This window comes from Xenopus tropicalis, chromosome 7, assembly GCF_000004195.4.
Source record: "Xenopus tropicalis strain Nigerian chromosome 7, UCB_Xtro_10.0, whole genome shotgun sequence".
In the NCBI taxonomy this organism is placed as follows: domain Eukaryota; kingdom Metazoa; phylum Chordata; class Amphibia; order Anura; family Pipidae; genus Xenopus; species Xenopus tropicalis.
Genome location: NC_030683.2, coordinates 133,200,753 through 133,225,800, shown reverse-complemented (window position 1 = coordinate 133,225,800; position 25,048 = coordinate 133,200,753). Strand labels below are relative to the sequence as shown.

The 25,048-nt window shown below is 51.8% G+C and overlaps 1 protein-coding gene across 1 annotated transcript; it reads left to right on the top strand.

The window, feature by feature from the left end:
- Window positions 1-737: 737 nt before the first annotated feature.
- LOC116412407 (rho guanine nucleotide exchange factor 5-like) lies at window positions 738-23,583 on the top strand. The gene is made up of 13 exons (XM_031906595.1): window positions 738-1,424; window positions 1,946-2,171; window positions 2,815-3,025; window positions 12,093-12,163; window positions 12,942-13,198; window positions 14,772-14,932; window positions 15,089-15,241; window positions 17,144-17,273; window positions 18,244-18,318; window positions 18,516-18,608; window positions 21,260-21,417; window positions 22,705-22,773; window positions 23,164-23,583. The coding sequence occupies exons 1-12, from the start codon at window positions 738-740 to the stop codon at window positions 22,766-22,768; spliced, it is 2,286 nt and encodes a 761-aa protein (XP_031762455.1). The 3' UTR covers window positions 22,769-22,773; window positions 23,164-23,583.
- Window positions 23,584-25,048: the final 1,465 nt, after the last annotated feature.

Here is a 25,048-nt window from a genome sequence, read left to right as displayed (position 1 = left end):
ATAAAGTGCCCCTTTAGTGCTGCCCCATAGTGCCCCTGTCTGTGGCTGGTGGGTGTGGCCTAATGGTTAGTAAGATGGCAGCTTACCCCTGTGAGCACTATACCCCTAGGCTGCCCAACCTGGCCAACTCCATGGGTAAGGGGCAACCCCCCGTGCAATATGGCTGCTGTGCCCAGTACTATTGCCCCCTAGGGTGAATGGATAGTGCGGCTATGGGGGCAATAAAGCAGATTTCATAAGCGCCTTTACAAGCATTACTTTCCCTTTAACCACAGGAAGTGGCTTAGCTCCAGCAGGAAGTGGAGCAACAGGAAGTGGAGCAACAGGAAGTGGAGCAACAGGAAGTGGCTTAGCACCAGCAGGAAGTGGCTTGGATCAGGAAGTTGAACCCAAAGGGGTGCACTGTCCCATTCCCATTGCATAACTGGACATTGAGGTAAGTTAGGCCCCTCCCTGTGTGGCTCTGGGGGTTCCCACACACATTTGGGGTTCAGCAGGAAGGGGTTATGCATTAAAGCAGCAGGGTGCCCCACATCCCTTTAATCCCAGCCCTGGGCCGTACCGGTATCCAAGCAGCCCTGGGCCGTACCGGTATCCAAGCAGCCCTGGGCCGTACCGGTATCCAAGCAGCCCTGCAGCCCTGGGCCGTACCGGTATCCAAGCAGCCATGCAGCCCTGGGCCGTACCGGTATCCAAGCAGCCATGCAGCCCTGGGCCGTACCGATATCCAAGCAGCCATGCAGCCCTGGGCCGTACCGGTATCCAAGCAGCCCTGCAGCCCTAGGCCGTACCGGTATCCAAGCAGCCATGCAGCCCTGGGCCGTACCGGTATCCAAGCAGCCCTGGGCCGTACCGGTATCCAAGCAGCCATGCAGCCCTGGGCCGTACCGGTATCCAAGCAGCCATGCAGCCCTGGGCGCGTACCGGTATCCAAGCAGCCCTGCAGCCCTGGGCCGTACCGGTATCCAAGCAGCCCTGCAGCCCTGGGCCGTACCGGTATCCAAGCAGCCCTGCAGCCCTGGGCCGTACCGGTATCCAAGCAGCCATGCAGCCCTGGGCCGTACCGGTATCCAAGCAGCCATGCAGCCCTGGGCCGTACCGGTATCCAAGCAGCCATGCAGCCCTGGGCCGTACCGGTATCCAAGCAGCCATGCAGCCCTGGGCCGTACCGGTATCCAAGCAGCCCTGCAGCCCTGGGCCGTACCGGTATCCAAGCAGCCATGCAGCCATGCAGCCCTGGGCCGTACCGGTATCCAAGCAGCCCTGCAGCCCTGGGCCGTACCGGTATCCAAGCAGCCCTGCAGCCCTGGGCCGTACCGGTATCCAAGCAGCCCTGCAGCCCTGGGCCGTACCGGTATCCAAGCAGCCCTGCAGCCCTGGGCCGTACCGGTATCCAAGCAGCCCTGCAGCCCTGGGCCGTACCGGTATCCAAGCAGCCCTGCAGCCCTGGGCCGTACCGGTATCCAAGCAGCCCTGCAGCGTTCAGCTGAGACTCTTGTGGCTGGCAAATCCCTTTAATTAATTAATTAGCGGTCAGTTCCAATGGGTGGCACGGGGGTTGGCACGGTTACCTTGCCCCGGGGGCCAATCGGGCAGCACTCATTGTATTGGGTATAAACTGCATCAGCTGCAGTGGGCGGAGCCCAATTATAGGCCCTTATTGCCCTGATTTTCTATTTCTGTTCCAGCCCAGGGGGTCTCTGTATGTTCCCCCAGCACCCCAGAATCATACAGTTGGGGTACTTGGCTCTGGGTGCAAATGTGATAGGGATGTTTGATTGTAAGCTCTGTTGGTGCAGTCATGTGGGAGGGGCTGCCATGTTGTTTCTGGCTGAGGGCACAGACTAAATGGTGCCCAGGGTGTAGTTGCCCGGTTGGCACTACTGTATCTGAGCCTTTATGTGTTTGCCCCCCCCCCAGGGCCGGGAATGGATCTGTCCTGTAGGAAACGTTCCTGCACCACCTCCCCCCCCCCATCGAGGTGACGGTAAAGAGGTGCTTCTCCTGCCCCGAGACCACCCAGCCCCTCGTGCCCCTGCGCCCAATCAGGCCGCTGGCCGGGCTCTTCTACTCCAGGAAGTCCCTGAAGCGCCTGGGGGGGGGCAAGTGGCGCTCGTACGAGGACGTGCAACTGCAGCTTCACACTTCCCACGTGTCTGAGCGGAGAGAGGGTAAGTGTAGCCCCCCGGGGTAAGAGCCTTGTGTGTGGGGGGTGGATGTGTAGCCCCCCGGGGTAAGAGCCTTGTGTGTGGGGGGTGGATGTGTAGCCCCCCGGGGTAAGAGCCTTGTGTGTGGGGGGTGGATGTGTAGCCCCCCGGGGTAAGAGCCTTGTGTGTGGGGGGGTGGATGTGTAGCCCCCGGGGTAAGAGCCTTGTGTGTGGGGGGTGGATGTGTAGGCCCCCGGGGTAAGAGCCTTGTGTGTGGGGGGTGGATGTGTAGCCCCCCGGGGTAAGAGCCTTGTGTGTGGGGGGTGGATGTGTAGCCCCCCGGGGTAAGAGCCTTGTGTGTGGGGGGTGGATGTGTAGCCCCCCGGGGTAAGAGCCTTGTGTGTGGGGGGAATATGTGTAGCCCCCCGGGGTAAGAGCCTTGTGTGTGGGGGGTGTATGTGTAAGCCCCCGGGGTAAGAGCCTTGTGTGTGGGGGGTGTATGTGTATGTGTAGCCCCCGGGGTAAGTTGCCTGAGGTGGGGGGGGGGGCTGCTGGGGGTCACTGGGTGTAACATTGGCACTGTGTGTTATGGGTTAGTAAATACAACTTGCCCCTCTGTGCCCGTACCCCCCCCCCCCCTGACCCTGTGGCACCTTTTGTTTTCCAGAAAGAGACCCCCCCGGCGCCGTGTTCTTCTCCAACCCTCTGTACCAGCCCCCCGAGAGCAGGGCGCCCCCCCCGGATCCATCAGCACCGGCCTTAGGGGCGACCCTCACAGCTCCGCCCTCTGCCCCCTTCCTGTGTCCTGCCCCAGCAACTACCCCAGCAACTACCCCAGCAACTACCCCAGCGGAGAAGGAAGAGCCCTCAGAACCAGGGTATTGCTAGTAACTTAGTAACATTGCAACTCCGTAACTTACTAACTCAGTAACGTAGTAACAGCTTAGTAACATAGCAACTCCGTAACTTACTAACTCCGTAACGTAGTAACAGCTTAGTAACATAGCAACTCCGTAACTTACTAACTCCGTAACGTAGTAACAGCTTAGTAACATAGCAACTCCGTAACTTACTAACTCCGTAACGTAGTAACAGCTTAGTAACATAGCAACTCCGTAACTTACTAACTCAGTAACGTAGTAACAGCTTAGTAACATAGCAACTCCGTAACTTACTAACTCAGTAACATAGTAACAGCTTAGTAACATAGCAACTCCGTAACTTACTAACTCAGTAACATAGTAACAGCTTAGTAACATAGCAACTCCGTAACTTACTAACTCAGTAACATAGTAACAGCTTAGGTAACATAGCAACTCCGTAACTTACTAACTCAGTAACATAGTAACAGCTTAGTAACATAGCAACTCCGTAACTTTTACTAACTCCGTAACGTAGTAACAGCTTAGTAACATAGCAACTCCGTAACTTACTAACTCAGTAACATAGTAACAGCTTAGTAACATAGCACTCCGTAACTTACTAACTCAGTAACATAGTAACAGCTTAGTAACATAGCAACTCCGTAACTTACTAACTCCGTAACATAGTAACAGCTTAGTAACATAGCAACTCCGTAACTTACTAACTCCGTAACATAGTAACAGCTTAGTAACATAGCAACTCCGTAACTTACTAACTCCGTAACGTAGTAACAGCTTAGTAACATAGCAACTCTGTAACTTACTAACTCAGTAACGTAGTAACAGCTTAGTAACATAGCAACTCCGTAACTTACTAACTCAGTAACGTAGTAACAGCTTAGTAACATAGCAACTCCGTAACTTACTAACTCAGTAACGTAGTAACAGCTTAGTAACATAGCAACTCCGTAACTTACTAACTCAGTAACGTAGTAAGCAGCTTAGTAACATAGCAACTCCGTAACTTACTAACTCATAACATAGTAACAGCTTAGTAACATAGCAACTCCGTAACTTACTAACTCCGTAACGTAGTAACAGCTTAGTAACATAGCGGCTCCGTAACTTACTAACTCAGTAACGTAGTAACAGCTTAGTAACATAGCGACTCCGTAACTTACTAACTCAGTAACGTAGTAACAGCTTAGTAACATAGCAACTCCGTAACTTACTAACTCAGTAACGTAGTAACAGCTTAGTAACATAGCAACTCCGTAACTTACTAACTCAGTAACGTAGTAACAGCTTAGTAACATAGCAACTCCGTAACTTACTAACTCAGTAACGTAGTAACAGCTTAGTAACATAGCAACTCCGTAACTTACTAACTCAGTAACGTAGTAACAGCTTAGTAACATAGCAACTCCGTAACTTACTAACTCAGTAACGTAGTAACAGCTTAGTAACATAGCAACTCCGTAACTTACTAACTCAGTAACGTAGTAACAGCTTAGTAACATAGCAACTCCGTAACTTACTAACTCAGTAACGTAGTAACAGCTTAGTAACATAGCAACTCCGTAACTTACTAACTCAGTAACGTAGTAACAGCTTAGTAACATAGCAACTCCGTAACTTACTAACTCAGTAACGTAGTAACAGCTTAGTAACATAGCAACTCCGTAACTTACTAACTCAGTAACGTAGTAACAGCTTAGTAACATAGCAACTCCGTAACTTACTAACTCAGTAACGTAGTAACAGCTTAGTAACATAGCAACTCCGTAACTTACTAACTCAGTAACGTAGTAACAGCTTAGTAACATAGCAACTCCGTAACTTACTAACTCAGTAACGTAGTAACAGCTTAGTAACATAGCAACTCCGTAACTTGCTAACTCAGTAACGTAGTAACAGCTTAGTAACATAGCAACTCCGTAACTTACTAACTCAGTAACGTAGTAACAGCTTAGTAACATAGCAACTCCGTAACTTACTAACTCAGTAACGTAGTAACAGCTTAGTAACATAGCAACTCCGTAACTTACTAACTCAGTAACGTAGTAACATAGCAACTCCGTAACTTACTAACTCAGTAACGTAGTAACAGCTTAGTAACATAGCAACTCCGTAACTTACTAACTCAGTAACATAGTAACAGCTTAGTAACATAGCAACTCCGTAACTTACTAACTCAGTAACATAGTAACAGCTTAGTAACATAGCAACTCCGTAACTTACTAACTCAGTAACATAGTAACAGCTTAGTAACATAGCAACTCCGTAACTTACTAACTCCGTAACATAGTAACAGCTTAGTAACATAGCAACTCCGTAACTTACTAACTCCGTAACATAGTAACAGCTTAGTAACATAGCAACTCCGTAACTTACTAACTCAGTAACGTAGTAACAGCTTAGTAACATAGCAACTCCGTAACTTACTAACTCAGTAACGTAGTAACAGCTTAGTAACATAGCAACTGCCGTAACTTACTAATCAGTAACGTAGTAACAGCTTAGTAACATAGCAACTCCGTAACTTACTAACTCAGTAACGTAGTAACAGCTTAGTAACATAGCAACTCCGTAACTTACTAACTCAGTAACGTAGTAACAGCTTAGTAACATAGCAACTCCGTAACTTACTAACTCAGTAACGTAGTAACAGCTTAGTAACAGTAGCAACTCCGTAACTTACTAACTCAGTAACGTAGTAACATAGCAACTCCGTAACTTACTAACTCAGTAACGTAGTAACAGCTTAGTAACATAGCAACTCCGTAACTTACTAACTCAGTAACATAGTACAGCTTAGTAACATAGCAACTCCGTAACTTACTAACTCAGTAACATAGTAACAGCTTAGTAACATAGCAACTCCGTAACTTACTAACTCAGTAACATAGTAACAGCTTAGTAACATAGCAACTCCGTACTTACTAACTCCGTAACATAGTAACAGCTTAGTAACATAGCAACTCCGTAACTTACTAACTCCGTAACATAGTAACAGCTTAGTAACATAGCAACTCCGTAACTTACTAACTCCGTAACATAGTAACAGCTTAGTAACATAGCAACTCCGTAACTTACTAACTCAGTAACGTAGTAACAGCTTTAGTAACATAGCAACTCCGTAACTTACTAACTCCGTAACATAGTAACAGCTTAGTAACATAGCAACTCCGTAACTTACTAACTCAGTAACATAGTAACAGCTTAGTAACATAGCAACTCCGTAACTTACTAACTCAGTAACATAGTAACAGCTTAGTAACATAGCAACTCCGTAACTTACTAACTCAGTAACATAGTAACAGCTTAGTAACATAGCAACTCCGTAACTTACTAACTCAGTAACATAGTAACAGCTTAGTAACATAGCAACTCCGTAACTTACTAACTCAGTAACATAGTAACAGCTTAGTAACATAGCAACTCCGTAACTTACTAACTCAGTAACGTAGTAACAGCTTAGTAACATAGCAACTCCGTAACTTACTAACTCAGTAACGTAGTAACAGCTTAGTAACATAGCAACTCCGTAACTTACTAACTCAGTAACGTAGTAACAGCTTAGTAACATAGCAACTCCGTAACTTACTAACTCAGTAACGTAGTAACAGCTTAGTAACATAGCAACTCCGTAACTTACTAACTCAGTAACGTAGTAACATAGCAACTCCGTAACTTACTAACTCAGTAACGTAGTAACAGCTTAGTAACATAGCAACTCCGTAACTTACTAACTCAGTAACATAGTAACAGCTTAGTAACATAGCAACTCCGTAACTTACTAACTCAGTAACGTAGTAACAGCTTAGTAACATAGCAACTCCGTAACTTACTAACTCCGTAACATAGTAACAGCTTAGTAACATAGCAACTCCGTAACTTACTAACTCAGTAACATAGTAACAGCTTAGTAACATAGCAACTCCGTAACTTACTAACTCAGTAACATAGTAACAGCTTAGTAACATAGCAACTCCGTAACTTACTAACTCAGTAACATAGTAACAGCTTAGTAACATAGCAACTCCGTAACTTACTAACTCAGTAACATAGTAACAGCTTAGTAACATAGCAACTCCGTAACTTACTAACTCAGTAACATAGTAACAGCTTAGTAACATAGCAACTCCGTAACTTACTAACTCAGTAACGTAGTAACATAGCAACTCCGTAACTTACTAACGTCAGTAACGTAGTAACAGCTTAGTAACATAGCAACTCCGTAACTTACTAACTAGTAACATAGTAACAGCTTAGTAACATAGCAACTCCGTAACTTACTAACTCAGTAACATAGTAACAGCTTAGTAACATAGCAACTCCGTAACTTACTAACTCAGTAACATAGTAACAGCTTAGTAACATAGCAACTCCGTAACTTACTAACTCCGTAACATAGTAACAGCTTAGTAACATAGCAACTCCGTAACTTACTAACTCCGTAACATAGTAACAGCTTAGTAACATAGCAACTCCGTAACTTACTAACTCCGTAACATAGTAACAGCTTAGTAAATAGCAACTCCGTAACTTACTAACTCAGTAACGTAGTAACAGCTTAGTAACATAGCAACTCCGTAACTTACTAACTCCGTAACATAGTAACAGCTTAGTAACATAGCAACTCCGTAACTTACTAACTCAGTAACGTAGTAACAGCTTAGTAACATAGCAACTCCGTAACTTACTAACTCAGTAACGTAGTAACAGCTTAGTAACATAGCAACTCCGTAACTTACTAACTCAGTAACATAGTAACAGCTTAGTAACATAGCAACTCCGGTACTTACTAACTCAGTAACATAGTAACAGCTTAGTAACATAGCAACTCCGTAACTTTACTAACTCAGTAACGTAGTAACAGCTTAGTAACATAGCAACTCCGTAACTTACTAACTCAGTAACGTAGTAACAGCTTAGTAACATAGCAACTCCGTAACTTACTAACTCAGTAACGTAGTAACAGCTTAGTAACATAGCAACTCCGTAACTTACTAACTCAGTAACATAGTAACAGCTTAGTAACATAGCAACTCCGTAACTTACTAACTCAGTAACATAGTAACAGCTTAGTTACATAGCAACTCCGTAACTTACTAACTCAGTAACATAGTAACAGCTTAGTAACATAGCAACTCCGTAACTTACTAACTCAGTAACATAGTACAGCTTAGTAACATAGCAACTCCGTAACTTACTAACTCAGTAACATAGTAACAGCTTAGTAACATAGCAACTCCGTAACTTACTAACTCAGTAACGTAGTAACAGCTTAGTAACATAGCAACTGCGTAACTTACTAACTCAGTAACGTAGTAAAGCTTAGTAACATAGCAACTCCGTAACTTACTAACTCAGTAACATAGTAACGCTTAGTAACATAGCAACTCCGTAACTTACTAACTCAGTAACATAGTAACGCTTAGTAACATAGCAACTCCGTAACTTACTAACTCAGTAACGTAGTAACAGCTTAGTAACATAAGCAACTCCGTAACTTACTAACTCAGTAACGTAGTAACAGCTTAGTAACATAGCAACTCCGTAACTTACTAACTCAGTAACGTAGTAACAGCTTAGTAACATAGCAACTCCGTAACTTACTAACTCAGTAACATAGTAACAGCTTAGTAACATAGCAACTCCGTAACTTACTAACTCAGTAACATAGTAACAGCTTAGTAACATAGCAACTCCGTAACTTACTAACTCAGTAACATAGTAACAGCTTAGTAACATAGCAACTCCGTAACTTACTAACTCAGTAACATAGTAACAGCTTAGTAACATAGCAACTCCGTAACTTACTAACTCAGTAACGTAGTAACAGCTTAGTAACATAGCAACTCCGTAACTTACTAACTCAGTAACGTAGTAACAGCTTAGTAACATAGCAACTCCGTAACTTACTAACTCAGTAACATAGTAACAGCTTAGTAACATAGCAACTCCGTAACTTACTAACTCAGTAACATAGTAACAGCTTAGTAACATAGCAACTCCGTAACTTACTAACATAGTAACAGCTTAGTAACATAGCAACTCCGTAACTTACTAACTCAGTAACATAGTAACAGCTTAGTAACATAGCAACTCCGTAACTTACTAACTCAGTAACGTAGTAACAGCTTAGTAACATAGCAACTCCGTAACTTACTAACTCAGTAACGTAGTAACAGCTTAGTAACATAGCAACTCCGTAACTTACTAACTCAGTAACGTAGTAACAGCTTAGTAACATAGCAACTCCGTAACTTACTAACTCAGTAACATAGTAACAGCTTAGTAACATAGCAACTCCGTAACTTACTAACATAGTAACAGCTTAGTAACATAGCAACTCTGTAACTTACTAACTCCGTAACATAGTAACAGCTTAGTAACATAGCAACTCTGTAACTTACTAACTCAGTAACATAGTAACAGCTTAGTAACATAGCAACTCCGTAACTTACTAACATAGTAACAGCTTAGTAACATAGCAACTCTGTAACTTACTAACTCCGTAACATAGTAACAGCTTAGTAACATAGCAAAACTCTGTAAACTTACTAAACTCAGTACATTAGTAAACAGCTTAGTAACATAGCAACTCCGTAACTTACTAACATAGTAACAGCCTTAGTACATACGCAAGCTCTGTAACTTACTAACTCCGTAACATAGTTACAAGGCTTAGTAACATATGCAACTTCCGTAACTACTAAACTCAGATAACGTTAGTAACAGCTTAGTAACATAGCAACTCTGTAACTTACTAACTCAGTAACATAGTAACAGCTTAGTAACATAGCAACTCCGTAACTTACTAACTCAGTAACGTAGTAACAGCTTAGTAACATAGCAACTCCGTAACTTACTAACTCAGTAACGTAGTAACAGCTTAGTAACATAGCAACTCCGTAACTTACTAACTCCGTAACATAGGGATTTATGAGGCTGATCAAAACAATTGCCCCAATGGTCCGGCTCCCAATTGCCTCCTACCCCAGATAAGTGCCCCCTTCCCATAGTCCCTTGGTGCATTAAGGGTCCCTGTGTGAGAGGCCGGGGCCCAGATGTGTTTAACCCTTACAGTGCCAGACACATACTGCCCGGGAATGGCCCCGATACAGAGCCCCGAGGGGCCCCACTAACTTACCCCCAGTAGGGAATGTGCCCCACTCACTATTTACTATTAATAAAGTATTGGCTTTTAGATCCTGTGTAACTGACTGACCCCCCTCCTTTTATATTGCCCCAGCCCCCGATATTAACTGCCCAGTCATGTGACTCATTCAGTCCTGTTTCAGCAATGCAAATTACATCATTTCCCCCCCCCCCCAGTACCCCCAGCTCCTCCCACGTACCAACCAGACCCAGCTCCTCCCACGGTACCAACCAGTACCCCCAGCTCCTCCACGGTACCAACCAGTACCCCCAGCTCCTCCCACAGTACCAGCCAGTACCCCCAGCTCCTCCCACGGTAAGGACCCAGCCCAGTACCGCCCAGCTCCTCCCACGGTACCAACCAGTACCCCCAGCTCCTCCACGGTACCAGCCAGTACCCCCAGCTCCTCCCACGGTACCAGCCAGTACCCCCAGCTCCTCCCACGGTACCAACCAGTACCCCCAGCTCCTCCCACGGTACCAACCAGTACCCCCAGCTCCTCCCACGGTACTAACCAGTACCCCAGCAGCCCAGTACCCCAGCTCCTCCCACGGTACCAACCGTACCCCCAGCTCCTCCCACGGTACCAACCAGTACCCCCAGCTCCTCCCACGGTACCACCATACCCCCAGCTCCTCCCACGGTACCAACCAGTACCCCCAGCTCCTCCCACAGTACCAGCTCCTCCCACGGTACCAACCAGTACCCCCAGCTCCTCCACGGTACACCACCAGTACCCCCAGCTCCTCCCACGGTACCAACCAGTACCCAGCTCCTCCCACGGTACCAACCAGTACCCCCAGCTCCTCCCACGGTACCAACCAGTACCCCCACTCCTCCCACGGTACCAACCAGTACCCCCAGCTCCTCCCACGGTACCAGCCAGTACCCCCCCGGTACCAGCCAGTCCCCAGCTTCCCCACGGTACCAACCAGTACCCCCAGCTCCTCCCACGGTACCAACCAGTACCCCCAGCTCCTCCCACGGTACCAACCAGTACCCCCAGCTCCTCCCACGGTACCAACCAGTACCCCCAGCTCCTCCCACGGTACCAGCCAGTACCCCCCAGCTCCTCCCACGGTACCAACCAGTACCCCCAGCTCCTCCCACGGTACCAGCCTGTACCCCCAGCTCCTCCCACGGTACCAACCAGTACCCCCAGCTCCTCCCACGGTACCAGAAGATGTGCGGGTTAAATGGTGCAAAATCAAATCTCCCAGCACCCAGTCATAACCTCAGCTCTGCAAGGGATCCTGGGAGTTGCAGTTTCTGGAATGGATGGGCCTGGGGCACTAGTATAATATAAGGATGGTGGGAGTCTGTGGTGGCAGGAAGGTGAGGGGTAAGTGCTGAGGGGTAAGTCCTGAGGGGGTAGGTAAGTGCTGTGGGGCAAGTAAGTGCTGTGGGGTAAGTAAGTGCTGTGGGGTAAGTAAGTGCTGTGGGGTAAGTAAGTGCTGTGGGGGGGGTAAGTGCTGTGGGGGGGGTAAGTAAATGCTGTGGGGGGCTAAGTGCTGAGGGGTAAGTGCCGCGGGGGGGGTAAGTAAGTGCCGCGGGGGGGGTAAGTGCTGGGGGGTAAGTGCTGAGGGGTAAGTGCTGTGGGGTAAGTAAGTGCTGAGGGGTAAGTGCCGCGGGGGGGGTAAGTAAGTGCCGCGGGGGGGGTAAGTGCTGAGGGGTAAGTGCTGTGGGGTAAGTAAGTGCTGAGGGGTAAGTGCCGCGGGGGGGTAAGTGCTGAGGGGTAAGTGCCGCGGGGGGGTAAGTGCTGAGGGGTAAGTGCCGCGGGGGGGGTAAGTGCTGAGGGGTAAGTGCTGTGGGGTAAGTAAGTGCTGAGGGGTAAGTGCCGCGGGGGGGTAAGTGCTGAGGGGTAAGTGCCGCGGGGGGTAAGTGCTGAGGGGTAAGTGCCTTGTTCCATTCCAGGTTATTTGGAAGATTCCGGCACAAGGATCCCAGCAAGCGGCGCAGGAGAGAATCCAAGTTTGTACAAACACGTGAGTAACTCGGGGTTCACAGATGACCGGGGGGCCCTGGGGGGGGGGCACAGATGACCGGGGGGCCCTGGGGGGGGCACAGATGACCGGGGGGCCCTGGGGGGGGCACAGATGACCGGGGGGCCCTGGGGGGGGCACAGATGACCGGGGGGCCCTGGGAGGGGCACAGATGACCGGGGGGCCCTGGGAGGGGCACAGATGACCGGGGGGCCCTGGGGGGGCACAGATGAGCGGGGGGCCCTGGGGGGGGCACAGATGAGCGGGGGGCCCTGGGGGGGGCACAGATGACCGGGGGGCCCTGGGGGGGGCACAGATGACCGGGGGGCCCTGGGGGGGGCACAGATGACCGGGGGGCACAGATGAGCGGGGGGCCCTGGGGGGGGCACAGATGAGCGGGGGGCCCTGGAGGGGCACAGATGACCGGGGGGCCCTGGGAGGGGCACAGATGACCGGGGGCCCTGGGGGGGGCACAGATGACCGGGGGGCCCTGGGAGGGGCACAGATGACCGGGGGGCCCTGGGAGGGGCACAGATGACCGGGGGGCCCTGGGGGGGCACAGATGAGCGGGGGGCCCTGGGGGGGGCACAGATGAGCGGGGGGGCCCTGGGGGGGGCACAGATGACCGGGGGGCCCTGGGGGGGGCACAGATGACCGGGGGGCCCTGGGGGGGGCACAGATGACCGGGGGGCACAGATGACCGGGGGGCCCTGGGGGGGCACAGATGAGCGGGGGGCAGGGAAGTATCACCGGCTGCATAACTTTCTCTATCCCCATCTAGAGCCCCTGTACCAGGATTACTGGCGGCACCATGCCAAGGCCTATACCCACGGGCACGGCTCCACCCACGGGCACGGCTCCTTCTCTCTCGATTCCTCCCTGTCATTGGCCGGCCTCATCTCCTCATCCCTCGCCGGGGGGTCCCCACTCCCCATGAACCCCCAAGTCAACCCTTCCTCTCTGTGGCAAGAGCTCCCCGAAGTGAAGAAACAGAAGATTGTGGACAAAATGACCCCCCGTCAAAGGCAACTTCAGGAGGTACTGGGGGCAGCAAAGCATTGTAATGCCCCTCCCACTTATCTCTTAGGGGCAGTTATGGCCTCTACTGTAAATATCCGGGCTGCTCTCTTTCCCATGGTCAGACAGGAACCCCCCCCCCTGGGTAAGTGAATCCAATCTCCCCCCCAGTACTTACCCAGGTACAGAGCTCTGATTCTCTGTACTTCCTGCTCCTGGGCTGCTCTCTTTCCCATGGTCAGGCAGGAACCTCCCCCTGGGTAAGTGAATCCAATCTCCCCCCAGTACTTACCCAGGTACAGAGCTCTGATTCTCTGTACTTCCTGCTCCTGGGCTGCTCTCTTTCCCATGGTCCGACAGGAACCCCCCCCCCCCTGGGTAAGTGAATCCAATCCCCCCAGTACTTACCCAGGTACAGAGCTCTGATTCTCTGTACTTCCTGCTCCTGGGCTGCTCTCTTTCCCATGGTCAGGCAGGAACACCCCCCCCTGGGTAAGTGAATCCAATCTCCCCCCAGTACTTACCCAGGTACAGAGCTCTGATTCTCTGTACTTCCTGCTCCTGGGCTGCTCTCTTTCCCATGGTCAGGCAGGAACACCCCCCCCTGGGTAAGTGAATCCAATCTCCCCCCAGTACTTACCCAGGTACAGAGCTCTGATTCTCTGTACTTCCTGCTCCTGGGCTGCTCTCTTTCCCATGGTCAGACAGGAACCTCCCCCTGGGTAAGTGAATCCAATCTCCCCCCAGTACTTACCCAGGTACAGAGCTCTGATTCTCTGTACTTCCTGCTCCTGGGCTGCTCTCTTTCCCATGGTCAGACAGGAACCCCCCCCTGGATAAGTGAATCCAATCTCCCCCCAGTACTTACCCAGGTACAGAGCTCTGATTCTCTGTACTTCCTGCTCCTGGGCTGCTCTCTTTCCCATGGTCAGACAGGAACCTCCCCCTGTGTAAGTGAATCCAATCTCCCCCCAGTACTTACCCAGGTACAGAGCTCTGATTCTCTGTACTTCCTGCTCCTGGGCTGCTCTCTTTCCCATGGTCAGGCAGGAACACCCCCCCCTGGGTAAGTGAATCCAATCTCCCCCCAGTACTTACCCAGGTACAGAGCTCTGATTCTCTGTACTTCCTGCTCCTGGGCTGCTCTCTTTCCCATGGTCAGGCAGGAACCCCCCTGGGTAAGTGAATCCAATCTCCCCCCCAGTACTTACCCAGGTACAGAGCTCTGATTCTCTGTACTTCCTGCTCCTGGGCTGCTCTCTTTCCCATGGTCAGACAGGAACCTCCCCCTGGGTAAGTGAATCCAATCTCCCCCCAGTACTTACCCAGGTACAGAGCTCTGATTCTCTGTACTTCCTGCTCCTGGGCTGCTCTCTTTCCCATGGTCAGACAGGAACCTCCCCCTGTGTAAGTGAATCCAATCTCCCCCCAGTACTTACCCAGGTACAGAGCTCTGATTCTCTGTACTTCCTGCTCCTGGGCTGCTCTCTTTCCCATGGTCAGGCAGGAACCTCCCCCTGGGTAAGTGAATCTCCCCCCAGTACTTGGGCTGCTCTCTTTCCCATGGTCCCTGACCCAGTATTTGCCCCCACAGACCATATTTGAGGTGCTGACGTCGGAGGCCTCGTACCAGCGCAGTTTGGCTTTGGCCGTTGACCATTTCCAGAAGTCCCGGAGACTCTCCGAGTGCCTCGATGCCACAGACAGACACGCCCTGTTCTCCAACCTGGGGGCAGTTAGGGAGGTGAGCCAGCGGTGAGTGCCAAGTAATATGCAATCATCTGATTGGCTGTGTGTGTGGGTTCCTGTTGCAGCCCCTCCCCCCCACCCCATTCCATGTGTCTATTGGTTGAGGTAATACCCCCCCCCCTCTGTGCCCCAATGTACAAGCTGCTCTCCTGCTCCAATCAGGTTCCTGCAAAGTCTGGAAGAGGCTCTGGAGAGGGACATGTTCCTGCGGGACGTGGGGGCGCTAATCCTGCTGCACTGCCCCGAGTTCCACCGGGTCTACATCCCCTACGTGACCAACCAGATGTACCAGGAGAACCTGATGCAGAGACTGGTGTAAGGGGCAGGGTGTACGGCAGCTCCATAGCCTCACACTTATCCTGCCCTAATGTGGCTACTGGGGTATCTGATCTAAAGCCCCTGGGTGGGGGGGTTATGTACTGAATACAGGGGTTGGCCCCTGTCATGGTTTGGGTTGGTCCCTGTCATGGTTTGGGTTGGCTCCCGTCATGGTTTGGGTTGGCCCCTGTCATGGTTTGGGTTGGCTCCTGTCATGGTTTGGGTTGGCCCCTGTCATGGTTTGGGTTGGCTCCTGTCATGGTTTGGGTTGGCCCCTGTCATGGTTTGGGTTGGCTCCCGTCATGGTTTGGGTTGGCTCCCGTCATGGTTTGGGTTGGCCCCTGTCATGGTTTGGGTTGGCCCCTGTCATGGTTTGGGTTGGCCCCTGTCATGGTTTGGGTTGGCTCCCGTCATGGTTTGGTGCCTGTCTGGTTGGTTGCCCTGTCATGGTTTGGGTTGGCCCCTGTCATGGTTTGGGTTGGCCCCTGTCATGGTTTGGGTTGGCCCCTGTCATGGTTTGGGTTGGCCCCTGTCATGGTTTGGGTTGGCCCCTGTCATGGTTTGGGTTGGCCCCTGTCATGGTTTGGGTTGGCCCCTGTCATGGTTTGGGTTGGCCCCTGTCATGGTTTGGGTTGGCCCCTGTCATGGTTTGGGTTGGCCCTGTCATGGTTTGGGTTGGCCCCTGTCATGGTTTGGGTTGGCCCCTGTCATGGTTTGGGTTGGCCCCTGTCATGGTTTGGGTTGGCCCCCTGTCATGGTTTGGGTTGGCCCCTGTCATGGTTTGGGTTGGCCCCTGTCATGGTTTGGGTTGGCCCCTGTCATGGTTTGGGTTGGCCCCTGTCATGGTTTGGGTTGGCCCCTGTCATGGTTTGGGTTGGCCCCTGTCATGGTTTGGGTTGGCCCCTGTCATGGTTTGGGTTGGCCCCTGTCATGGTTTGGGTTGGCCCCTGTCATGGTTTGGGTTGGCCCCTGTCATGGTTTGGGTTGGCCCCTGTCATGGTTTGGGTTGGCCCTGTCATGGTTTGGGTTGGCCCCTGTCATGGTTTGGGTTGGCCCCTGTCATGGTTTGGGTTGGCCCCTGTCATGGTTTGGGTTGGCCCCTGTCATGGTTGGGTTGGCCCCTGTCATGGTTTGGGTTGGCCCCTGTCATGGTTTGGGTTGGCCCCTGTCATGGTTTGGGTTGGCCCCTGTCATGGTTTGGGTTGGCCCCTGTCATGGTTTGGGTTGGCCCCTGTCATGGTTTGGGTTGGCCCCTGTCATGGTTTGGGTTGGCCCCTGTCATGGTTGGGTTGGCCCCTGTCATGGTGTGGGTTGGCCCCTGTCATGGTGTGGGTTGGCCCCTGTCATGGTTTGGGTTGGCCCCTGTCATGGTGTGGGTTGGCCCCTGTCATGGTTTGGGTTGGCCCCTGTCATGGTTTGGGTTGGCCCCTGTCATGGTTTGGGTTGGCCCCTGTCATGGTTTGGGTTGGCCCCTGTCATGGTTGGGTTGGCCCCTGTCATGGTTTGGGTTGGCCCCTGTCATGGTGTGGGTTGGCCCCTGTCATGGTTTGGGTTGGCCCCTGTCATGGTTGGGTTGGCCCTGTTGGTGGGTTGGCCCCTGTCATGGTTTGGGTTGGCCCCTGTCATGGTGTGGGTTGGCCCCTGTCATGGTTTGGGTTGGCCCCTGTCATGGTTTGGGTTGGCCCCTGTCATGGTTTGGGTTGGCCCCTGTCATGGTGTGGGTTGGCCCCTGTCATGGTGTGGGTTGGCCCCTGTCATGGTGTGGGTTGGCCCCTGTCATGGTGTGGGTTGGCCCCTGTCATGGTTTGGGTTGGCCCCTGTCATGATTCCAGTTGCCCAGGGTTGGTTGGTTGGTCCATGAAATGAGTATTAAGTTGCCCTTGTGCCCCGGGGCCACAGGAAGGAGAATGGGAGGTTCCTGCAGGTCCTACAGAAGCTGGAGGAGAAGTCTGAGTGCAAGAGGCAAAGTCTCAAGTCTTTCCTGATCCTCCCCTTCCAAAGGATAACCCGCCTGAAGATCCTGCTGGAGGTAAGTGTTCCCTTGGGGTAGGACCCAGAATAGTGGGAGGGGCAGGACCCAGAATAGGGGGAGGGGCAGGACCCAGAATAGTGGGAGGGGCAGGACCCAGAATAGGGGGAGGGGCAGGACCCAGAATAGTGGGAGGGGCAGGACCCAGAATAGTGGGAGGGGCAGGACCCAGAATAGTGGGAGGGGCAGGACCCAGAATAGGGGGAGGGGCAGGATCCAGAATAGGGGGAGGGGCAGGATCCAGAATAGGGGGAGGGGCAGGATCCAGAATAGTGGGAGGGGCAGGACCCAGAATAGTGGGAGGGGTAGGACCCAGAATAGTGGGAGGGGCAGGACCCAGAATAGTGGGAGGGGCAGGACCCAGAATAGTGGGAGGGGCAGGATCCAGAATAGTGGGAGGGGCAGGACCCAGAATAGTGGGAGGGTCAGGACCCAGAATAGTGGGAGGGTCAGGATCCAGAATAGGGGGAGGGGCAGGACCCAGAATAGTGGGAGGGGCAGGATCCAGAATAGTGGGAGGGGCAGGACCCAGAATAGTGGGAGGGGCAGGACCCAGAATAGTGGGAGGGTCAGGATCCAGAATAGGGGGAGGGGCAGGACCCAGAATAGGGGGAGGGGCAGGACCCAGAATAGGGGGAGGGGCAGGACCCAGAATAGGGGGAGGGGCAGGACCCAGAATAGGGGGAGGGGCAGGACCCAGAATAGGGGGAGGGCAGTGGGAGGGGCAGGACCCAGAATAGTGGGAGGGGCAGGATCCAGAATAGTGGGAGGGGCAGGATCCAGAATAGGGGGAGGGCAGTGGGAGGGGCAGGACCCAGAATAGTGGGAGGGGCAGGACCCAGAATAGTGGGAGGGGCAGGACCCAGAATAGGGGGAGGGCAGTGGGAGGGGCAGGACCCAGAATAGTAGGAGGGGCAGTGGGAGGGGCAGGAACAAGAATGGCCACTGACTGCTGATTTTCCTCACACAGAATATTCTAAAGTTGGCACAAGATGACCAGGAATTGGCTGATTCTGCGAGGAAGTCTCTGGTGGCCGTTGGGCAGGTGATTGGTGGCCAGTGGCTCTGACCTGGGGGTTGGCCAGGATAACTGGGATAATGGCTTGTGCCCCCCCGTCACTACTAGAGAAACTTATCTGTATTTTACCCTCTGTGGCCCTTCAGCTGGGAGGCAGCAGCTGGTTGGTTGGGTAGGTGGGGAGATGTAGTTCCATCATACAAAATCTTTTCCTGTCCAATCAGATCGTATCGGCCTGTAACGAGGGCGTCAAGCGCATGAAGGAGATCGAAGACTTGGTTCTTCTGGAGAAGCAAGTGGAGTTCCACAGTACCAAGGTGCCCCCTCCCTGTTCCCCCATCTCCTCCATCTTGTTCCACCCATCTCCTCCATCTTGTTCCACCCATCTCCTCCATCTTGTTCCACCCATCTCCTCCATCTTGTTCCACCCATCTCCTCCATCTTGTTCCACCCATCTCCTCCATCTTGTTCCACCCATCTCCTCCATCTTGTTCCACCCAATGTCCCAGATAAGTACCCTCACGGCGCCATCTTGTTCCACCCAATGTCCCAGATAAGTACCCTCACTGCGCCATCTTGTTCCACCCAATGTCCCAGATAAGTACCCTCATGGCGCCATCTTGTTCCACCCAATGTCCCAGATAAGTACCCTCACAGTGCCATCTTGTTCCACCCAATGTCCCAGATAAGTACCCCCATCTCCTCCATCTTGTTCCACCCATCTCCTCCATCTTGTTCCACCCATCTCCTCCATCTTGTTCCACCCATCTCCTCCATCTTGTTCCACCCATCTCCTCCATCTTGTTCCACCCATCTCCTCCATCTTGTTCCACCCATCTCCTCCATCTTGTTCCACCCATCTCCTCCATCTTGTTCCACCCATCTCCTCCATCTTGTTCCACCCAATGTCCCAGATAAGTACCCCCATCTCCTCCATCTTGTTCCACCCAATGTCCCAGATAAGTACCCCCATCTCCTCCATCTTGTTCCACCCAATGTCCCAAATAAGTACCCCCATCTCCTCCATCTCCTCCATCTCCTCCATCTTGTTCCACCCAATGTCCCAAATAAGTACCCCCATCTCCTCCATCTTGTTCCACCCATCTCCTCCATCTTGTTCCACCCAATGTCCCAAATAAGTACCCCCATCTCCTCCATCTTGTTCCACCCAATGTCCCAGATAAGTACCCCCATCTCCTCCATCTTGTTCCACCCAATGTCCCAGATAAGTACCCCCATCTCCTCCATCTTGTTCCACCCAATGTCCCAGATAAGTACCCTCACGGTGCCATCTTGTTCCACCCAATGTCCCAGATAAGTACCCTCACGGCTCCATCTTGTTCCACCCAATGTCCCAGATAAGTACCCTCACGGCGCCATCTTGGTCCCCAATGTCAGAAGTACCCACGGCCATTTCCCCAATGTCCCAGATAAGTACCCTCACGGCGCATCTTGTTCCAACCCAATGTCCCAGATAAGTACCCTCACGGCGCCATCTTGTTCCACCCAATGTCCCAGATAAGTACCCTCACGGCGCCATCTTGTTCCACCCAATGTCCCAGATAAGTACCCTCACGGCGCCATCTTGTTCCACCCAATGTCCCAGATAAGTACCCTCACGGCGCCATCTTGTTCCACCCAATGTCCCAGATAAGTACCCCCATCTCCTCCATCTTGTTCCACCCAATGTCCCAGATAAGTACCCCCATCTCCTCCATCTTGTTCCACCCAATGTCCCAGATAAGTACCTCCATCTCCTCCATCTTGTTCCACCCAATGTCCCAGATAAGTACCCCCATCTCCTCCATCTTGTTCCACCCAATGTCCCAGATAAGTACCCCCCAATGTCCCAGATAAGTACCCCCCAATGTCCCAGATAAGTACCCCCCAATGTCCCAGATAAGTACCCCCATCTCCTCCATCTTGTTCCACCCAATGTCCCAGATAAGTACCCTCACGGCGCCATCTTGTTCCACCCAATGTCCCAGATAAGTACCCCCATCTCCTCCATCTTGTTCCACCCAATGTCCCAGATAAGTACCCTCACGGCGCCATCTTGTTCCACCCAATGTCCCAGATAAGTACCCCCATCTCCTCCATCTTGTTCCACCCAATGTCCCAGATAACTACCCCCATCTCCTCCATCTCCTCCATCTTGTTCCACCCAATGTCCCAGATAAGTACCCTCACGGCGCCATCTTGTTCCACCCAATGTCCCAGATAAGTACCCCCATCTCCTCCATCTTGTTCCACCCAATGTCCCAGATAAGTACCCCCATCTCCTCCATCTTGTTCCACCCAATGTCCCAGATAAGTACCCCCATCTCCTCCATCTTGTTCCACCCCAATGTCCCAGATAAGTACCCCCATCTCCTCCATCTTGTTCCACCCAATGTCCCAGATAAGTACCCTCACGGCGCCATCTTGTTCCACCCAATGTCCCAGATAAGTACCCTCACGGCGCCATCTTGTTCCACCCAATGTCCCAGATAAGTACCCTCACGGCACCATCTTGTTCCACCCAATGTCCCAGATAAGTACCCTCACGGCACCATCTTGTTCCACCCAATGTCCCAGATAAGTACCCTCACGGCACCATCTTGTTCCACCCAATGTCCCAGATAAGTACCCTCACGGCTCCATCTTGTTCCACCCAATGTCCCAGATAAGTACCCTCACGGCTCCATCTTGTTCCACCCAATGTCCCAGATAAGTACCCTCACGGCTCCATCTTGTTCCACCCAATGTCCCAGATAAGTACCCTCACGGCACCATCTTGTTCCACCGAATGTCCCAGATAAGTACCCTCACGGCACCATCTTGTTCCACCCAATGTCCCAGATAAGTACCCTCACGGCACCATCTTGTTCCACCCAATGTACCAGATAAGAGGCAAGAGACCTGATGCCCCAGGAAGATGTTTCTCATTCTCTTGTTCCTATTTCTAATTCTGCCCCGTTTGTCCCAGTTCTTTCCCCTTATTTCCAGAGGGCGGGTCCTTCTTAAACACGGAGAACTCCTACAGATATCCTTCCAGGAGGCGCTACCCGGGCACCGGCACCGACTCACCTCCAAACCCGTCTATCTGCACCTGTTTAGTGACCTCCTGATGATGAGCAGAACCGAGTGAGTCTCTTGGGGGGCAAATCCCGTTTTGGGGGGAACATCCCTTGGGGATCAGTCAGGATGGGATAGAATTAGCCACCCAGGCTAGTTATGGGCTAATGCCCTGGGTACCCCTGGAACTATAGCGGGGTGACTGTTACCCCAATGTTTCTATATATCTGTAACCTTGTTATGGGCTAAGGGGGCCCAGCCTGAAGGCCAGTTAGGGGGGGATTTGGGGTGAGTGGGTATTTGTGCCCTGGGTACCCCTGGAACTATAGCGGGGTGACTGTTACCCCAATGTTTCTATATATCTGTAACCTTGTTATGGGCTAAGGGGGCCCAGCCTGAAGGCCAGTTAGGGGGGGGATTTGGGGTGAGTGCTTATTTGTGCCCTGGGTACCCCTGGAACTATAGCGGGGTGACTGTTACCCCAATGTTTCTATATATCTGTAACCTTGTTATGGGCTAAGGGGGCCCAGCCTGAAGGCCAGTTAGGGGGGGATTTGGGGTGAGTATTTGTGCCCTGGGTACCCCTGGAACTATAGTGGGGTGACTGTTACCCCAATGTTTCTATATATCTGTAACCTTGTTATGGGCTAAGGGGGCCCAGCCTGAAGGCCAGTTAGGGGGGGATTTGGGGTGAGTATTTGTGCCCTGGGTACCCCTGGAACTATAGTGGGGTGACTGTTACCCCAATGTTTCTATATATCTGTAACCTTGTTATGGGCTAAGGGGGCCCAGCCTGAAGGCCAGTTAGGGGGGGATTTGGGGTGAGTGCTTATTTGTGCCCTGGGTACCCCTGGAACTATAGCGGGGTGACTGTTACCCCAATGTTTCATGCCCCGCAGGTACGGGCGCTACCTGGTGGAGGACTATACCAGCAGGGGGCAAGTTAAAGCCGACAATTTCCGTGCCAAACAGCTGGGGCTGCCGGATTTCACCTTCCTGCTGAGACTGCGGCCCAACCATGCAGGGGTTAACTGCGAGTGTATCCTGAAGAGCAGCAGCGAGTGAGTGCCCCCTTCTGGTAGGGCTGAGGAACCCCCCTAAAGCAGCTGCACCCATAGTTCCCCTCACAAGTTTGTGGGAGGGGCGTATAAGGCAGTGGGTGGGGCAGATCTATTCCAGCCATGATTGGGCAATGTCATTGGAATATATAAATGGGGTGTGTCTGGGTATATGGGGGGAGTGGCTGCATATGGAATCTGTTCATCCAATCAGTTCCCTCCCTGCCTTTTCTTACCCACAATCCTCCGTGGAAGAAGGGCCTGTCCCTATTAAGCCTTTTGTGCGTTTGGTTTGTAGAGCAGAGAAGCAGCAGTGGATTTCCCTCATTAATGCCCAGATGTGCCCGGCGCTCAGCTGCTGACCCAGGTAAGTACCCCCTTTGCCCTCTACTGGGGCACCCACAATCCCTTGCCTCAAATTGTTTGGCCCCTATAGGCCTCTGTATCGCAGAACTAACGCTCCATACACTTGTGTAAGTAACTGAGCCCTATGGGTGGGTGGTGCCATCTAGTGGCCCGGAGATGTATTGCACTGTAGCCCCTACACTGGGACGGGGGCCCCAAGCTGGAACTGAGGGGCCCATAAATATTGGCTCAGTATCTGTTATCTGGTAGGTGATTGGATCAGGGCTCCGGGGGGTCCTCCCTGGAACCAGCGCTAATTGGTTTCAGTACAACTGGGTCTGGGTTGGGGGGTTCTGTTGGCCATTGGGGGTCACTGGAATTACATTTCTCTCTCCCTCTTCTCTCTGTTTAGGTGCTGCAGGATTGGGCAGGGGGAACTCTGGGCCCCCCAATATATCTCCTGGGGCCACTCATTCCCTGCACTGACTGATGCCCCTGGGGGGGAAATGGTTTCTGGCCCAATCGCCTTCCGGACCCCTTACTGCCCCAATCGCCTTCCGGACCCCTTACTGCCCCATTGAGGCCACAAGCAGAGCCAGTTGGACCCGACGCATCCGAAGCAACACAGATCCACATGGAGGGGCCCCAACTGCCCCCCGGCTGCTCATGTGGGGGGCACTGGCTTGTTTGGGGGGGGGGGGCACTTGGAGATTTGGGGTCACATTGCTCTGAGCTCACTGACTGGGGGGGCAGGTAATGGTTTGTGTGCGGCGTGTGTGGCGCCTCTTGTTTATTCTTATTCGTTGTTATAATAAAATTCCCTTTTATCCAATCTGTGCCCCTTCCCCTTCATTACTGCCCCCCCTTATATATTTATATATAGTGACCCCCCCTTAACTGCCCCCCCCCCCAGTGTAACCAATCCCAACTGGGCCACCCTTTCCCCATAACTGAGCCCATTCCCTTTATCAGCTTAGTCGCTCTTCCCTGTACTTTCTCTATTTCATTACTGCCCCCCCTTATATATTTATATATAGTGACCCCCCCCCTTAACTGCCCCCCCCCCCCAGTGTAACCAATCCCAACTGGGCCAGCCTTTCCCCATAACTGAGCCCATTCCCTTTATCAGCTTAGTCGCTCTTCCCTGTACTTTCTCTATTTCATTACTGCCCCCCCTTATATATTTATATATAGTGACCCCCCCTTAACTGCCCCCCCCCCCCAGTGTAACCAATCCCAACTGGGCCAGCCTTTCCCCATAACTGAGCCCATTCCCTTTATCAGCTTAGTCGCTCTTCCCTGTACTTTCTCTATTTCATTACTGCCCCCCCTTATATATTTATATATAGTGACCCCCCCTTAACTGCCCCCCCCCCCCAGTGTAACCAATCCCAACTGGGCCAGCCTTTCCCCATAACTGAGCCCATTCCCTTTATCAGCTTAGTCGCTCTTCCCTGTACTTTCTCTATTTCATTACTGCCCCCCCTTATATATTTATATATAGTGACCCCCCCTTAACTGCCCCCCCCCCCCCAGTGTAACCAATCCCAACTGGGCCAGCCTTTCCCCATAACTGAGCCCATTCCCTTTATCAGCTTAGTCGCTCTTCCCTGTACTTTCTCTATTTCATTACTGCCCCCCCCTTATATATTTATATATAGTGACCCCCCCTTAACTGCCCCCCCCCCCCAGTGTAACCAATCCCAACTGGGCCAGCCTTTCCCCATAACTGAGCCCATTCCCTTTATCAGCTTAGTCGCTCTTCCCTGTACTTTCTCTATTTCATTACTGCCCCCCCTTATATATTTATATATAGTGACCCCCCCTTAACTGTCCCCCCCCCCCCCAGTGTAACCAATCCCAACTGGGCCAGCCTTTCCCCATAACTGAGCCCATTCCCTTTATCAGCTTAGTCGCTCTTCCCTGTACTTTCTCTATTTCATTACTGCCCCCCCTTATATATTTATATATAGTGACCCCCCCTTAACTGCCCCCCCCCCCCCCCAGTGTAACCAATCCCAACTGGGCCAGCCTTTCCCCATAACTGAGCCCATTCCCTTTATCAGCTTAGTCGCTCTTCCCTGTACTTTCTCTATTTCATTACTGCCCCCCCTTATATATTTATATATAGTGACCCCCCCTTAACTGCCCCCCCCCCCCCAGTGTAACCAATCCCAACTGGGCCAGCCTTTCCCCATAACTGAGCCCATTCCCTTTATCAGCTTAGTCGCTCTTCCCTGTACTTTCTCTATTTCATTACTGCCCCCCGGGGGGTATATAGAAGACAAGGGGCAGGA